A 17,664-nucleotide genomic window follows, 5' to 3' on the forward strand; every position below is an offset into this window, starting at 1 on the left:
GTGTGTGTGTCCCCCACCCCGCTCCAGCTACCGGACAAAAGGGAGCAGCCAGAGCTGCTGGGGGGGGGGGGGGGGGGTTGCAAGGGTGATGCTCTCCCCACGGTGCTGGCGGTCTAAGGGGGGGGTTTCCCCCCGGGGAAAGCAGCGCCCGTCCCTGTTCGCCCATCCGGGTGCGCACCCAGGGTACCACATTCCCCCGTAAAGTGATGTGTTTGGCCCAAATCCCCTCGCAGCAAGCATGGTACAAAATCTCAGGGCGGGGGCGGGGGGAAACCGAGGGAGTGGAAGGTTTCCAAGAAAGTCATTGCGATAGCTGCTTCGGAAAGGGATTTTTTTTTTTTTTTTTTCTTTGAAATCAAGTCTTGCCATGAGGCGGCAGTGCCGCAGGACGGCCGGCGCTGGCAGCCGGCTCCGGGCACGGGCACCACGCTGCTCCTCGCCAAGGCCAGCGGCGGCCGGAGCGCCCCGAAGTTGCCCGGGGAGGGGGTGGGGGAAGCGGCCGCTGGCTGCCGCCTCCCTCCAAAGCGTGTCAAAATCCCGCTTTTTCACCTTTTTTTTTTTTTTTTTTTTCTCTACATAATTTTTTTTCCTCCCCCTGCTATCCCTCCCCCCCGCTGCCCCCCGCACCCCCATCCCCCGGCGCGGCGCGGGTGGGGCGGGGGGCGGGCGGCTGCAACCTGCCGGCGGGGCAGGGCCGGCCCCCGGCGGGCGGGCGGAGCGGGGCGGCGGCTGCCATTGGCCGCGGCGCGGAGCGACACCTGCTCGGCTCCCTCATGCGAGTGACACCGGGGCTCGGCGGGGATATTTGAGGCTCCCTCCGGCGCCGCCGCCGCCACTCCGCGCTCGCCGCCGCGCCGGGCACATGCGGTTCGCGGGGCCGCGGCGAGCAGCGCGCTGGGCCCGGGTGCGGCACCCCGCGGGGGAGGACGCGGCGGCGGCGGCGGGGGGAAGGCGCGACCATGTGCGCGGAGCTCGGCGGAAAGCTGGTGGCCCCGGCGCTGCTGCTGGCCCTGCTGCTGGCCAGCGCCCCGGCGGCCGCGGGCACTGAGGCCACGCACCCGCCGGAGGGGCCGCAGGACAGGACCCCGCAGCAGAAGGGGCGCCTGTCCCTGCAGAACACAGGTACGGCGGGGGGGGCACCGGGCTGGCCTCTGCGTGTCCCCCTCCCCTCGCCGCCGCCGCCGCCGCTGCTGCTGCTGCTGCAGCCGCGTCGAGTTATGACAGGCGTTTTATTTCGCTGTCCGACTGTCAGGCGTAAATCATCGCAGGAAATCGGTGCTCGCTCCTAAATAACCTTTAAAGCCCGGCCCTGCCAAGCACGTGTTGCCCGTGCACAGCCGCGGCCCCGCGGCCGGAGCCCCGCGGAGATGCTGCGAGCCCGGGGACGAGAAAGTTTCTCGGCGCAGCGTTTGGAAGCGGGTGGAGGGCCGGGGGCAGCCGGGAGGGTCCGGGGATGACCGGGGCTCTGCCTCCTCCGGAGGGAGCCGGGCAATGATGCAACGGGCCGGGGGCTTCTCTCCTCCTCTCCCGCCCCCCGCGCTCCCTCCCCCGGGCATTATCTGCCTAGGAAGAGAGAGTTGGGGCGTGCACTTGGCTGGATCGCTTCCCAGCCGTGCAAAGAGAGAGCGCGGGATCCAGACGCTTCCCTTCCCCCCCTCCTTCATCCCGCCCCCCCTCTTTCCCCCCGCTTTTTTTTTTTTTTTTTTTTCTTTTTTTTTTTTTTTTTTTTTTTTTTAACACTCTCCGTGCTGCGAGACGTGTTTAAACACACACGAGCAGGAATGCACGAATGCCCATTAGGGACTGCCACATGTGAATCACGGCACTGTGCAGTTCTCAGCACGCTGGAGCCAGGACATGTGATCCGGCAAAGGGTTTGCATCCGGATGCCAACACAAGCACCACAGCCGCGCTCCCGGCCCCGAGAGCGCCCGGCTCCGCGCTCCGCAGCGCTCCACAAAGGGCTCCAGTGCCCCTTCCCCCCCCACCCCGGTGCGGGTGTGCTTGCGCAGCTTTCCCTCCGTGGCTCAGACAATCCCTGGATCCCACCCCTGTGCCACCCCCAGATGCACTTCAGGGCAGGTAGAAGGGGAAAAAAAAAAAAAAAAAAAAAGGTGGGGGAAGGAAAAAAAAAAAAAAAGTGCGGCGGCAGTGATTTGGGTTTGAGCTGGTGGCGGGGGGTGGGTCGTGAGAACTCCGGCAGGCTCCGCATTTCCATTTCCATCCGCGGCTCCTCGCTCTGCCTTGCAGCGGGTGGAAATTAGACCGAAAGTTGCTGTAAAGACTTGCAAATGGACCGCATGGCAGAGGGGGAGGCTGGGGATGGCTGAAACACGCTGCGGTTCCAGGGGGATTAGGCTGGCTCCCAAGGGCGAACTTTAATTAAAGGTACCACAGGGCACAGAGTACAGGAATTCTTAGCATCCTCAGTTCTGGTCTAAAAGCTGCCCCTGTTTAACTTTATCCCCAGGCTTTTTGAGCAGCCACCTTCCCTCTGGCAGTACTACTACATCCATTTTTTTTTAAAGGACCAGAAGCTGTCATGTTAAGAATTCGATTTTTGGGTTGGTGGGGTTGGTTTGGGTTTTTTTGGTTGTTTTGTTTTTTTTTTTTTTGAAAGTGAGTATTAGACAGCATTTTTTGCAGTATTACATAACATCTGAAAGGTCAGAATAAACACACATGTAACTGCTAGCTCCAGTATATCTATTTTATGTACTACATATATAAATATAAACCTTTTCTATTGATTTCTGCATAGCTGAGCACACAGTTGCATTTTTCTACAACTTCTGGTGCTAAGGACTTTACGTATCAGTGGGAGTTTTGCCATTAACTTGACAGACATCCTGACAGGCAAAACCCAGTGGTCTGTAAAAAGCGTTGTGCTAAATGACCAGAAACTTGCTCAAAGTACCAAAAAGGAAAAATTTTGGCTGGCTGGGTCCTAGGCTTCTCATTTTGGCACTTAAATTTGCTGGGGGGGGGGGGGGGGGTTGCACAAACCAGAGAGCAAAAATCACGCCTGTCCTTTGCTTCTGAGGAATTCAAGAGCATGAGACAGTTCTCAAGTGAAATAGCTTGACGTAAGCATAGTGGATTTGGCATTTACTTCTTGGATATCACTTTCATAACGTAATACACCCAAGTTTTGGCCTAATTCCTGCGAAAAACGGGCACGATTAACCATTGTCACGCATTTTTCTCTCAAACTGATGTTGGTAGCAAAACAACTCTGTCTCTCTACCCACCACCCGTTCCTGTGAAGAGTTCTTCAAATTAACTCTAACCAATACTCGTTTTAGCTGAAATCCAGCACTGCCTGGTAAATGCTGGCGATGTGGGATGTGGAGTGTTTGAGTGCTTTGAGAACAATTCTTGCGAGATCCGAGGCTTACACGAGATCTGCATGACATTCCTGCACAACGCTGGAAAATTCGATGCCCAGGTAACACGGGGGTGGGGGGGCAGATGTCCTACCTGTCTGCTTGCTTCTAACACACACTTGGCATGTACTGCAGCTCCTTAGCACATCTTTGCACAAAAAAAATTCCCAGAGCTGGTCCACTTGCCGTGATTCGCTAATTCACTCGGAATTTTTTTGGTTGAAAGGTCCAGAATCGGGACCTCAGGACAGTAATAAAGCAGCAACCTGTCCTAGGAGACAGGCTGGCTGTAGCTGCAGCTGCCTGGATCACTTCCACCTCCTGTGCCCAGGATAACTGCAGCAGAACCCTTCATGGAGCCAAACGTGGGTTTAAGAAACCTGGGCGGCTTAAGCCTCTACACCATGCTTGTTCAAAGCCGACTCTAAGATGCAGCTTGGGCTCCCAATTCATTTAGAATTATCTCAGTATTTCCCAACAGGCAGTTACTAAAGTTGGCCCTCAAGACTTGCACACAACCAGCCCAGTCAGCCTCCTAAAGCTGCTGTACTCAAGCAAGCCTTGGGTTCGAGCACTGACGTTAAAATACGTTACTTCCGTGGTATGTGGTATTAAGTTTGTCTCCTTCATTTTCTCCCCAGACCATTTATGCATCATTGAGACATCCTGTTATTATGTCTTGTAAACCTCCTCTCCCATTTCAGTGCGGAGGGAAGGGAACATTCCGACAGGCCAGCGGCGTTTGGCCTGACCAGGCAGTTTACAGAATAACTTGACTAAAAGCACCAGCTCCATGGCACTGCTAAAAGCGTGGCACAAAGTAGAGCTGTCCTCAGGATGCAGCCTGTCCCACGAGGGGTGGTGGGACCACCCAGTAGGGAGCACTTCTTTGAAGTGCTGCAGCTTGAGGTTCAAATGCTCAAGGATGTACGAAGGGCCTGGCTACTCATTAAAATGGGAATTGCTGCCTTTGTGGGTATCTGAAAACCTTCAACTTAATTTCCAAGTGGCTTCCAGAAAACGCTCGTTTATTTTTGCACAATGTTTCTGTCAGTGAGCAGAGCTGACGGAAGGAGTAGGGAAGGAAAGTTGGGAAGGCAGGGACTGGTGCCTGTGGAGGCTGAGAGTAGCCATTGATGCCAGATCCCCAGATACTGCTCATCAAACACAGCCTGTTTCACATCCAGGCTGTCCCCAGAGCAGAGCAGAATATTTAAACCCCTGGAGCTTTATTTAACATGAAGGTGACTTTAGCCTCTGCTATGACATGGCTTTTCACAGCTCCTCTCTGTATCATCTGTATCATTTAATGCAGTTATTTCAAGCTGCATTAAATGACAAGACTAACACTGGCCATTTTCTGTTCTCTGCTCTGAAACCTGAGAATTGATGTCAGTTTGGGTTTATGTAGGAATTCTCTTTGTCCCCATTTGCCTACTGGGCTGTGTGTGTTTGTTCCTGAAGGGAAGGACAAGGGAGTGCCTTTGGTATGGGAAACAGAAAGGGGTGAAGCAGCTCTTTGATGAGCAAGAAACATTTCTGGCTTGAAACAATTTGGGGACAACATCTGCTTGCAGGTCTGGGTGAATCTTACTTAATGTCAGTGGAGCTGGGGCAGTGCACTTTTGGGATAAAGGGGAGCAAGGATTTGGTCTCCATGGAGCACCTGCATAAAAGAATCTGAGGCTGATGAAGGGGTGGGGGCAGTGCAGGGGGCTTCCATGGGCCTATTCTCAGCAAAGCACAGGGGGCTGAGCAGAGCTGTAGCTGCAGGGTCCAATAACAGAGGAAAGGAAGGGATAGGTTTGATGCCCACCAAGCAACTGAGTGAAGGAATCACAGTGGGTAAAGAGATGCTGCTAAAGCAGCTTTCCTCCACCTTATTTTGTAGCTTCTTGGTGTGATTTTCTTAATCTCACTTAGAATTTCTTGCAACAGGCATGAAGACACTGAAGGATTATTATGATTATGATGATTATTATTAGTGCTGATTTGAGTCCCTCTCTGAGGAAGAAAATACTGATGGCTGGGGAATAGGGCATGTGCATATAGATCGTCCATACGTGTCTCTGAGTTTGTAAACTAATTTTAAAATGAAAAAAAAAAAAAAAAACCAAAAAAACCTTGCAGTTACTGAATGGGTATCTGCTTGTGGTCCTGAGGAGCTCAGCCATGGCAGGATGCCCTCTCCTTGGTGTGAACCTATTGTTCTGCCACCCTGGAAGCAAATTAATCCAGTAACTCCAGCACTGAATTACTTCAAGGTGTTTCCTTTTGCTCTTTCCCTCGTTGGGCATTCAGCTGCTGGGGCAGAGGAAACCTCAGAGCAGCAGTGAGGAAGCCCTGGGTGTTTCAGGTCCACTGGGATAGCAAAGCTGGGTAACTTGGCAGGGTCTTTAAGAGCAGAGAAACAGAGAAGAAGGGGAAAGCCATGAAGTGATATCCTTAGCACTGTAATAACCCTTGACATTGTCCTGCAGAGAAGCAGCTGGCTGGGCATAAATCAGCTGCTGTGCTTAATGGACAAAAATACAGACCTACTCCATTTCTTTCCTTCTCAGGGAAAATCCTTCATTAAAGACGCTCTGAAGTGTAAGGCTCATGCCTTGAGGCATAAATTCAGCTGCATCAGCCGTAAGTGCCCTGCCATTAAAGAGATGGTGTTCCAGTTACAGCGGGAGTGCTACCTGAAGCATGACCTCTGCTCTGCTGCCAAGGAGAACGTCCAGGTCATTGTGGAGATGATTCACTTCAAAGACCTGCTGCAGCATGAGTAAGTGCCTCCGTGCTGGTGCAGTCAGAGCGTGGGAGCTCCTTCCAGGAGTGCCAGTGGGCTGTGCATCTGCCCAAGAGCTGTTTCACCTCCTTCTGGCCTTAAGCACCTCTTGTTTTCCCATGTACAGCACCAAGGTGAAGCTCTCTTTGCAGGGCCCCTTGAAGTTTGTGTACCAAGGGTGAGATGTGACTGTGGAAGGAGGTGAAATGAGTTGGAGTTGGATGTGCCAGTCCCCTTGGTGCTCTGGCAAATACACCATCAATGTCTGTCATTTCCAGAGGCATCTCACAATGCTTTTTTGTTTTGTTTTCTGAGCTCAAAGGTATCATTTTGACCTCAGTATCCTGTTAGAGGTGACAACTGGAGAAGGGGGAAGAGGGTTTATGCAAAGTTGTCAGCAAGATGATAATTTCTTCTTTAAATACATACTTTGAAATGTCTTGTAGTTAATTGTCCCTGAAAGAGCTGCAGTCCCCCAGGTAATCTCCCATTCATCTTATTCTTTATTAATCTCAGATGCTTTTTAATAAAACATGGGGTTGTACAAAATGAAGGCACAAGTCAGATTTTTGAGGACTTAATTCCTCTGACTGGGAGCACAGCTGTCCTCCAAGGAATGGCAGGCACAAATCCTACTTGGAATTGATCAAAGCTGCTACATGACAGCAACAAACCAAGCACAAGCTGTTTGCACTGACTCTTTGTGCACAAATGCAAAAAGCAGAGCCTGTTTTTCTTGCAGGTGAACGTCTCACTCCTGAAACAAGAAGGCTGAGCCACAGCCTGGCATCATGCTTAACCTTAGAGCATCTTCCTACCACACCTCTGTGCCTTGATATTAGCACAGAAACTCCAAATCCCAGCAGTCATGAGAGACAAATTTTTTTGCAGAATCACTTCTTTGGGAATTTCAGCCTTGCATTTCATTTTCCTCACTGCCCAAAGGAACTCTGATTCCCTGAGTGCTGAAAACCACCCCCCACTACTAATACTTCAGCTGCAGTTGCAGAGAGATGCTTCCATGCCAATTTGCTCACATAAATCCTGCGCTGTGGTTTGTTCAAGCTGGACATGGTGGCCTGAAAGCAAGGCCCTTTCCCTGGACATTCCTGAGGCTGGGATCAAAGGCATGGCTGGGGGCAGAGCTGCCGTGCCCAGGGCCATGGGCAGCATCCTGCTGGCTGAGGGAGGAGGGCAGCAGGGCTCCATCCTGCCCAGCAGCACCTCTCTGAGCACTGCCTGGGCTGTGTCAGCAGCTACAAATTGGGTACTTGGCACCAATTAACCCCCCCCCCATCATTTGGGGATGAAAAGAACCGTGCGAGCCAAAAGCCTGTCCGAGGAGGACTGAGTTATCCTTATTTTATGAACAGGCTCAAGCAGGAATGCTCAGAGGCAGCTGCTTATTTCTGGGGAGCTGAGCTGGGGGGTTGTTGGTTGGAGAAGAGAGGGTCATTCAGCTGAACACCTATAATTTGCATGAGCTCATTTAGCGCTTCCTACACTCCAGCATCTCCCGGAGTGGGAGCTCGGCTCTCCTATGCGGGACTCCCCAAATAGAACCAGCCAGCCTCCTCCCCTCCCCTAAATTTAGAGGCCATCTCTGAAGCTCTTGAACTAAGGAACTTGTTTGAGATCAATAGGCAAGTGTGGCAGAGCTGGAAATAAAATCACGTCTGCTGACTTGCAGCCTTGTGCTCAGTTCAGGTACTCTGGTCAGGCCGGCTGAAATGCAGAAAGTAAAACAGGCAAGGAGAAATGGGCCAGTATTAATCCACAGGGCTCTGGCAGGCTCTGAATACCTGAAATATTTGGCAGCTGAGCCACTTTTTAGTCATACCAGCGACCTTTTTTCTTACAAAGATTTCTGCAAAGGTTATGCCCAACTTCAAGACCTCATTTCTTGGGAAGGAGGGAGGGAGGTTTATATCTTCTTGCTGGATCACTTTGTATGCAACGTGCTCAGCTCTCTCTTATCTCCTGCTTTACATTTAAAACAAAAACCTAAGAGCAGAGAGGCAAGTGGCAGCTCTCAGGCTTGTTCTCTGTTTTGCTCTGACTGTTCTCTCCCGATGAGTGTTCGGAACGCGGTCGGGCAGCGAAGCCTCCTCCTGAGTCAGCTGTGGGGGTCAGGCTGATTTGCTATGGTGGAAGTGGTGACAGGCCTTGGCAGATTGGTCCCTGCTGCATTCCAAGTAACTTTTTTTTTTTTTTTTTTGAGCAGCAGGAACAATCCAACCATGGGAAATATTTTGAGATAGGGGGAATAGGTGGCTCTCTAAGATTAGCGATTCAAAATGAGTTTAAGCAGTTGGTAAAGTTAGACACTGATCATAATCTGTTGGTTTTCCTCATCTCTTCTCTCTTAAGTTAATGAGAATAGATTTAGACTTGTCCACAGCCACCAGAGCTGGTGGATGGGGTGCCCAGGAGGTGCAGCCCCACCACCCACCCCACACAGCCACGACTGCTGACCCCGGGCAGCTTTCCCCTTGTGCTGTGGCTGGTTCCTGCCGTGGAAGATTTTTAAGCACGTCCTTCTGGGCCTGCAAGCAGCTGAGCAGTTGTGTCAATAGACAACATCAATATTGACCCACAAAACTTGTGACCACAACTATTTTAAAATTGCTGCACTTGGTGACCTGTGGCTGAGAAGCCCAAGTGCCTGTGCTCGAGCTCCTGGTGCCTTGGGGACACTCAGGGGTGGGTGGGAAGCACAGAGGGGATTGAGCCAGGACATGTTTTGAGGCCTTGTTCGGCTGGGAAAAGGTGGATACTGAAAGCTCTGTAAGGAAATGAAGAACTAAAACTTGGTGTGGGAAGAAGAAAGTGCCACCAAAGTGGATTCCATTTGTCTGAGCTCTGTTCAGGCAGATCCTGGGTCCAGATAGGATCTTGCCTGTGATGGAGATCAACACCCAGTGCTCCAGAGATGATGAGGAAAGCCAGAGAATCTCTAGCTGAGTATTTGTTGCTTTCACAGAGGTGAGAAAATGCCTCCCTCTTGCAGACTGGGGCTGGTGAATGCTCTGTACCTGCCATTCACCCAGAGGCAGAGCCTGTTTGGTGAAGCTGATGGCTCTGGGCTGGAGCAAGTGTCCTCTGCCTTGTGTCCTGAGTAACGAAGATGGGAGGGTATGGAAAGAGACGGAGGCAGAAAGTGTGAGACAGCTCTTCCACTCGCCAGGCAAGACCTCATCTGTTCTCTGGTGAACATTCCAGTTCTCCCAGAGTATCTCCAGGGGGAGAGCAAGCAAGATCAATCCAGAGAGGCTTTGACAGGATGCCACTGTGCATTTCCTGCAGCGAAATGGCTGATTAGAATATGGGATTTTCCATAATTAACGTGGGCAGAATTGCTGCTGAGTCAGGGTGTGCCAGAGACTCACACCACTGGATTTGCTGCGCCCAGGGAGGGTGAGGCAGATTCTTCAGTGATTTCCCTGGGATGGATTTTAACTTTTCCTCTCCCTGCTCCCTTTCCCTCCAGGCCTTACGTTGACCTAGTGAACATCCTGCTCACCTGTGGCGAGGAGGTGAAAAAGGCAATAACGAGGAGCGTCCAGGCCCAGTGTGAACAGAACTGGGGAAGTCTCTGCTCCATCCTGAGCTTCTGCACCTCGGCCGTGCACGGAGACGCCGTCCTGGGGGCCGAGAGGAAGGTGGGGGAAGGCAGCAGGGCCGCTGCTGGCCGTGGGGACATGGTGGCCCACGCCGACCCCGAGCACAGGGAGAGCCTGCGAGCAGCCAAGGGAGAGAGAGGTACCAAGGGCCACTCCAACGCCCGGGTCAAAGCTGGGGGCCACGGTCCCAAAGGGGCCCACGGGTTCCTGGACCGGGCAGACGAACTGTCCGACTTCTCCGACATCCGGAGGTGAAAAGAGGCACCGGCTCCCCCTTCCCCCCCGCTCCTCCGTTGAGTTCCATCCTCCTGTCTATGGACATTCCAAAGCATTTCCCATTCAGAGGTCAAGCACAGGGCATTGCAAGATATCTATGGACCTCGGCATCAGTGTGTATATAGTAGCAAAAGGGAGAGCAGTGGCAATGGGTTATCGATCCAGCAAACTCGGCACTCGGGTGGCAAAATGTCTCCAGCTAAATTCTTTCCCCCCTTTTTTTTATTATGAAACGGACATCATCTGAAATTTAGGATCTTGTTTAGGGGGTTGTTGGGTTGGGTTTGGTTTTGGGGTTTTTGGTTTGGTTTTGTTTTGGTTTTTTTTCTTCTGGGGTTTTTTTTTTTTTTTTCCCCTTTGGTCTCCTTGGCAGGGAGAAGGTTCCAAGTGGGCTCTGCCAGGCTGCATGTGGCTGCTTGTGGCTTAGCACCTCCAAAGGTTCAGGGCACAGCCCTTACAGCAGATGGCTGAATTCCAGGGGGATTTGGTTTCTGCCTGTGGCTGGGAACGCCAGAGCTCAGGGCTCTCTGTGTGAAGCTCTCTAATGAAGGAGCTGCCCCGTCTCTGGCACAGGCACAGGAACCGTGTGGTCTGGAGCTCCACCACTTTCTCTGAAGTAACTTCTGAGCCATTGTTCCCACCTGGGCGACGCTGCCTGGTTTTAAGTGCCCCCTGTTAGTTTTTAACAACTGCATAACTTGACACTTGCTGATCACAGAACCATACCCAGTCACTTCAAAGGCAAGTAATCAGCTTCCAGACAAGGCAATGTGACTGTTAAGACTTGCACAGGGTGGAGGACCCCCAAAAGTATTCTCATGGACCTCTGAAAACCCTGTGCATACTCTCTGCTTCCATCTGCCCCCTCAGTGATACAGGTCTTCCACCCTTACAGCCCAAGCCTAAAGGGGCAGGTGTGGGCTCAGACAGCAAAGGACCCTATAAATCCCCATATATTTAGTTCTTATTAGGGCTGCATTGAAGGCCCATCAGAAGCCTGCCTCTCCTTAGCAGTATGGTGTGGTTTGCTGGGATGTGGAGCCCCACTCTAACCTGCCTATAGCTTGGTTTATCCAAATGCCAAAGACAAGGAGAGGGGATTGACTTGGGTTTTTTAATTCTTGTGCAGGTAAGGACAACCAATCTCCACAGAACGAGTTAGTGAAGGTGAAGAGTGTCAAGAGCTTATTGTCTTTAAGCAGTTTCAAGTGTGAATGAGGTGTCTGGCCATATCTCTCCTACCCCCTATGCAATTGTTATTCTCAGGTTGCAGCTCTGCAATCCTATATTCCCAGATATTGTACTGGAAGTGGAGGCTGCAGCACCCACAGGGACAGGAGGGTGAGCTCTCAGCTTCCTCTAGAGGAAAAAGGGAGGTTTTCTTAGAAAGTGGGAATCACACCGGGGATTGGAGCCTTCTCATTTAGAAAGTTTGGGAGGAAAGCTGTGGGGGCAGGAAGGCAGTTCAGCAGAGACAGAACGTACCCAGTGAACTAACGTACGTCTTGCTGCATGGTGGGAAGGAGCTGCATAAACAGGAGAGGAGGGTGTTGGAATTTGGCTACAATTTCCAACTCAGATTTCAGTTCCTGCTAAGTGAGCACGGCTCCTAATAGCTACATTCAGGGTTTAATGCAGGGATCCACCCGCAGAACTTGGAGGCACTGCTTTAAATAGCAGCCACGTAGGAGGCAAGAGGGGACAGTTCAGTTGAAAAGGTGTCTCTGGGATCACCAGGTCTTTGCTTAAAGACGTGGCCTCGATCCTGCCCGATTTTAGCAAAGTTCTGTGATGAAATTTTCATTTGGTTCCAGTGGGAAGAGCTGGGATCAGGCCAGGTGCTGCAGCAGCAAAGACCACGGTGATGGTGCAGTGAGTGTGGCATCTGCCCCGTGGGGCTGGTGACAGCTCAGCCACCCCTGGGGCACCCAGCCTGCCCCACAGAGCACCCTGGCTTGGGCCTGACTCTCTTGGCCACCTCCTCTGCTCCAAAAACCTGCTGCTGGTACCCTAAGAAGGTTTCTGGCGTGTGCCTCCGTGGGTTTCCTGCAAGTGTCCTCTCCCCCTTGGTGGCACAGAACCCACCACGAAGAACAAGCTCAAACCAAAAAGACAATCCAAGCATTTTAGCACAAAAAATTAAAAAAAAAAATATAAAAAAAAAAAATAAAAAAAGCTAACACAAACCAGAAACAGCAACTTGCTACCAATGTTCTTGCATTGAACTAAAATAAGATCCCTCTGTCATTAGAGGTCTTGATTCATCAATGGGAACCAAACAGAGATCTACATCTTTGAATGTCTCAGTCAACATATCACCTCAGCATGCCTACAGTTTTATTTGTATTCATTGGTTCTGTGGGGAAAATTGTCTATTCCCCTTGTTTAGTCAATGAAAATTGGGGAGGGGGGGACAAGCTGTGGGTGGGAGGGATTTTTGTATAAGGCATCATTTTTTTTTTTCTCTGTGTGTGAAGATTTTATGTGTTCATCTACTGATTCCACATATGCTATTATTGTAAATATTTAACATTTCTATTTATTATAGTGTCCCCATTTAAAAAAAGAACACTGCTGGCTATGATAATTTAAACGTATGTCATGACCTGTGTTGTATATATTCATGCCACTAGTATGTTTTTTTTTTTATGTTTAAAGCTGCGTAAATATAGTTTTATACAGTTCCATAATGTTATTGACAGCATAAATCATTTATTTATTGTTAAACCTTTCTTTCATATCTAACAGATAGGGTGTGTTTTACCTGAGATTATTTTATTGTGACATCTACATAGCCTTAATTCTTTATAAAAAAAAAAAAGGAGAAAAAAAAAAAAAGTCCATTTAGATACTGTATGATGCTTTAATTAACATTCCTTATGAACTTGCTGTTCATGAAGGAGGTTTAGCTTAAAAGCCAAGGTATGAATGTTTCCTTTATGCTTTGCATCTGGAATGAGCCTTGTTCTGGAATGAAAATACTGCGAGAGAAGCAAAACGCCTACAGGAAAAAAAGATAGCAGTAAACCCTGGAAAATGCTGTCCTAACTTACAGTGCTGAACTAAAAGGAGAAAAAGAAAATAAAAATAAATAAATAAAAGACAAACTGTCCTTAATTCCAAATCTCTGGGAGAAAAACATACTAGTTTTATCTCGTGTAGAGTTTGCAGCCAAATAAGCTTGTAAATAAAGAAAATGCATATGGCTTTAGACAAAGCTCTGTACCTTTCACACACTATTATTTTCCTTAAACACTAATAAATGTTTTGAATAAGTCTGTGGCTGGGTTTTGTTTGAATTTAGCTGCTGTGAGATAAGGGGGGTAGGAAAAGCCCTCTGAAGCTGAGCCAGCAGCTGCAGCCAAGGAGGGCTGGGGTGATTTGGCTGCTCGTCCCCCACAGGCAGGCAGGCGGTGGCAGAGGGACGTGGGGACAGAGCCAACCCTCCCTCTGGAGCAGGGCACACACCTCGTGTGGCATTATTCCCAGGAGAGGGAGACCTCAGTGCTCATCTGGGACCTGGGAGCTTGGTTTGAGGCAGGAAGGGAGATGCGGAATCAACTCCAGGGCGGAAAACGGGGAGCAGAAGCTCCTGCAGTTCTCCAGCTCAGAGAAAGCCCCTCCAGGAGGTTTTCCCATCATGGACTGGCATCACTGCAGCTTGTCAGAGCCACCTCGTGGCTTTAGATCAGCAGGCTGAGCTTGGGGAAGGAGCAGGGGCTGCAGCTGCTGGGGGTTTCTCCTCACTGCCCTGATGATTCCGGATTCCCAAAGCCCTCGGGAGCTGGCACACCGTGCTCAGCCAGGCTGGCTTTAGGCACAGCCCAGCATCCCGAAGTGCATCCCAGAGGAGCCAGGGAGGGGATCTGTGGCTGACCACAGCACCTGCCTGTGGGCAAGGTGTTGGCAGCCCCCAAAGCCCCAAGTGCTGGATTCCAGCCAGACCCATTAACAAATACGACAGCCAGCCTTTCTGCAAGCTGCAAGAGCTGATAAGATTTGTCCTGCACGTATGAGAGACTCAGTTCATGGCACACAGCAAGTTACCCCTTCAAGATTTTACCCTAAAACCAGAGGACATCCATTTTCACTCCCCACTGGCAGCTATTAATAACCTATCAGTAAGTACCAGCCAGTGGCTCTCTACAGGGATATCACAGGAGCTGTAATTCTCTCTTAAATCAGACATCGAAATCTTAGATGCTTACTGGAGTTTCAGCAGAGGAGAAAAGCAAAATCCTAAGGTTTACAAAAAGCAAGCTGCAGAAACAGCCCTTTGTGTTGTCTCCAAAGTCATTTTCATACTGTGTCGGGGTGTAGGCAGCAAAGGCATGGGGAAATTATGAGAAAGCACCTCAGAACATAAAGCACGGATTTTTTTTTTTTTTAAAGGTTGCTTGCATGAAAAAGCACATTTTTAACACTCCTTCTGTGGGGTTTAAAAATAACTAATCCAGTTGAAGCCTTTGGATGAGATGGGCTTCACAAGCCTCAGTGTGGTTTGCAGCAATGTAGGACCTGTAGCATTTCTTTGCCTGTAGGTGCAGCAGCTCTTTATAATCCTGTCATGGACTGTCAAACAGCAACGGGAGAGTGCACCCTGCCAGCAGAGCTGTCACAGAGTTTGGTGGGATGTGAGCTCAGAGCAACCTACAGCCAAGGAAGGAATAGCTTGTGCTGGACCCTCCACTGTGCTTGCTTTTTTTTTTTTTTTTTTTTTTGCAGGAGCTGCTCCTCACCATGGCTGTGGTGCAGCTGCATTCTGCCTCTACCATCCTCCCCACAATTTCAACCAAAAAAAGTTATTCTTCATCTCCTAACGAGTAAAATGGTGAGCCTGCATCCTGCTCCCAAAAGTGGCAAATGTTAGTGATGGAGAAACGAGCCCCAGCTCCCCTAAGGGCATCACGTCTCACAAAATAGCACAGTCAGTAACAGAGTGCTGACATTAAAAAGTGCAGAAGCACAGGGAGAAAAAGAAACACTAAAACAGACTGCAGAGCAAGGATTCTGCATTGCACAACCCACTAAAATATGTTTAATACCAGCTGCAAGTCTGCTCCAAGGCTGGAGTGATCTTAGTTCAATTTGCTCCGAGTCCCTTTACAAGTGAGGTGAGGAAAACCAAATCCAGAAAATTCAAACTGCAAATGCACATTTGCAGCCAGCTGAACAAACCCCCTCCAGTATTCATACTTGTGATCCATTTGGACTTATCCTCTTTATGGGCTCCCCTGTCTTGCCTCCCAAAAGAACAAAATTAATTCCAGATATTGGCTTGCTCAGGCATACCAAAACATTTACAAATGTATATGGCAATTTACATATGTCAGCCCACACGGTGAGCTGAGTCAGAGCTGCTGCCAGCGCTCCTGCCTGCTCTTCCCAGGTTCCCAGGTGCTGCCCTTCCCTCTCCTCCTTTGCCTGGGGATGCCAGGAGAGCCCAGGCAGCTCCAGAGCAGCTCCGTGCTGCGTCACGCCTGAGGAATCCATCCCAGCCATCTTCCCAGGTGAGCAAATAGTTAAAAGCTTGCTGGGAAGCCTCTCAGCAGAGCATTTTTAAAGCTATTTCCTGACATCTCACCAGAAACACAAATCCCACTCAGTTTTCACTGCTAGTTATGTTCGTGTTTCCATGCTCCCCTCGGAGACTCTCGCAGGAAAGGCTTCTCTCACACCTGCTCGAGGCACAGATTTTCCTGCCTGTTCCTCCAGGGACGAGTTCAGCACATCTCCAGCCTTGAGCAAAGCCTGAGCCATCGTGGGCAGATGCCCAAAGTGAATTATGGAGAGGGGATGCCCGGGGGTGCAGCTGGACCCCCCCAGAAGCAGGAGTTCCACCGGTGCCTCCCAAAGCCTTTCCCAGGTCCTTCCTGCAGCACCAACAGGTCCTGGCACGGGGCTGGGGCTAAGCATAACCTTGTAATTAATGAAATCCTCACCATTTTTGTTGCTGTACATTTTCTATAGGGGAAGAACCTCCCAGCCAGTGGAGCATTGCACTCTGAAATGAAAACCCGGGGTCTTTCTTGACTGGGAATGTGAAATGGGGACTCGAGGGTTAGAGACATGTCAAATTATGGGAAGCTGCAGGGGCTGAGAATTCCTATCTCTGAGAATACTGCCTGTTACAGCCTTAACCTTTTCTGCAAATACCATCCTTCCCTATAAAAACGCGGTTTGGAGTTTATTTAGAAATTCTTTTCAAGTAAGAAACCGTTCTTTGGAGAGTCTGCTGTGAGGTTCTCCATGTAGATGGAGGCTTTTCTAAGGAATTCTGCTGGAAGGAAGCGCCCCAGGGGCAGTGCTGGATACGCTGCCACGCAGCTCAGTGGCTCTGGTGACACCACAGACACCAGCTCTGACTTGGTTCTGCAAGAGGAACCTCAGCAGGGTTGAAAGCAGGGCTGGCTTGGCTGACACAGTGCAGGAGCAAAGTGTCCCCGTGGCACAGGCAGCACCAGCTTCCCCAGTGCCACTGGAAACAGCAGCTCATGGAAAAGCTAAACCAGGCTGCATTTTAACCCAGCACAGGATCAGCCCTCTGCTAGCCGAGCCATTATGGCACAAAATCCCTGCTAGAAACCCTGCTTCCATTTCTCAAATTCTCTGCAGTTTGTAGCTGCTTTTCTATATCCCACAGTCACACCGGGCTACATTTGTCACCCATGAATAATCCCACTTACACTGCAGAGTCTCTTCCTACCCTGGAGAAAAATGCAGTGGGAGGTGTGGGGAAGCTCAGTGAAAGCTGACAGCCAGGAGAGACTGGGAAAGGCCTACAGAGCTCCTTATTTAGATGTCCTATTTTAAGATAAAATGAAGAGGAACTATGCACATTCAGCATTTTGCTAAAGTGACATGAAACCAAGTCACTACAAAATCAGTTTGCAGAGGGATGCAGTGCACATGCTTGAAGCCTTCTGTAAAATATTATTATTATTTATGATTGCAGTAGCTCCTGGCTGTCAGCAAGCCCCAACCTTGGGGCTACTGATCCGTGCGTCACAGGAGAGAACCTTGGCCAAAAAAAGATTCCATGGGTAGAAGGAAACATTGCTCTTTGCCTCCCCATGCAGAAAATGAAATAGTGCCTGCCTGGGCACTCAGCATTAACTGCCTGCACAAGATGCTTTGCAACAGCAATGACAGGAATTACGTGGTTTTCTCCCACCTACACTCGCTGACCCAAAAGCTGCCACTAACTGATGATGAGTCTGCAGAAGCTCATTAAAAGCGTTTCAGCCTGTACAGAAAGAGGGATTTAAAGCAGCCAGGATGGCTTGGAGGGGGCAGGGGATGCCCAGGGAGGCTGGAAATGCTCTGCAGCAAGACAGGGCTCCTGAGAGTCCCAGCAGCCCATGGCAGCAGCAGCTGACTCTGCAGATTCCTGGGACAGGAGATGTGGCTCTGTGTGGGACATGGACTGGGGAAGGCTGGCCACAGCCAGCAACCCAGGGCTGGGCAATGAGTCTGGGACAGTAATTAAAAGCCCAATCTTGGGTTCCTCAAAACCTCTAACAACCCACTGATAATAATAGCAGGACGTTAGGATTAGGCTTTTTCCTAATCACTGAAGCTTTCCTGACTCCATAGGCTTATC

General features: G+C 50.2%; 1 protein-coding gene across 1 annotated transcript; it reads left to right on the top strand.

Annotated features, from left to right (window-relative positions):
* Nucleotides 1–859: 859 nt before the first annotated feature.
* On the top strand, nt 860–13,339 carry STC2 (stanniocalcin 2). The gene is made up of 4 exons (XM_053956813.1): nt 860–1,122; nt 3,306–3,448; nt 5,948–6,159; nt 9,653–13,339. Exons 1-4 carry the CDS (start codon nt 960–962, stop codon nt 10,038–10,040), a joined length of 906 nt encoding a protein of 301 aa, XP_053812788.1. The 5' UTR covers nt 860–959; the 3' UTR covers nt 10,041–13,339.
* Nucleotides 13,340–17,664: the final 4,325 nt, after the last annotated feature.

Source organism: Vidua chalybeata, chromosome 15 (genome assembly GCF_026979565.1).
Source record: "Vidua chalybeata isolate OUT-0048 chromosome 15, bVidCha1 merged haplotype, whole genome shotgun sequence".
NCBI lineage: Eukaryota > Metazoa > Chordata > Aves > Passeriformes > Viduidae > Vidua > Vidua chalybeata.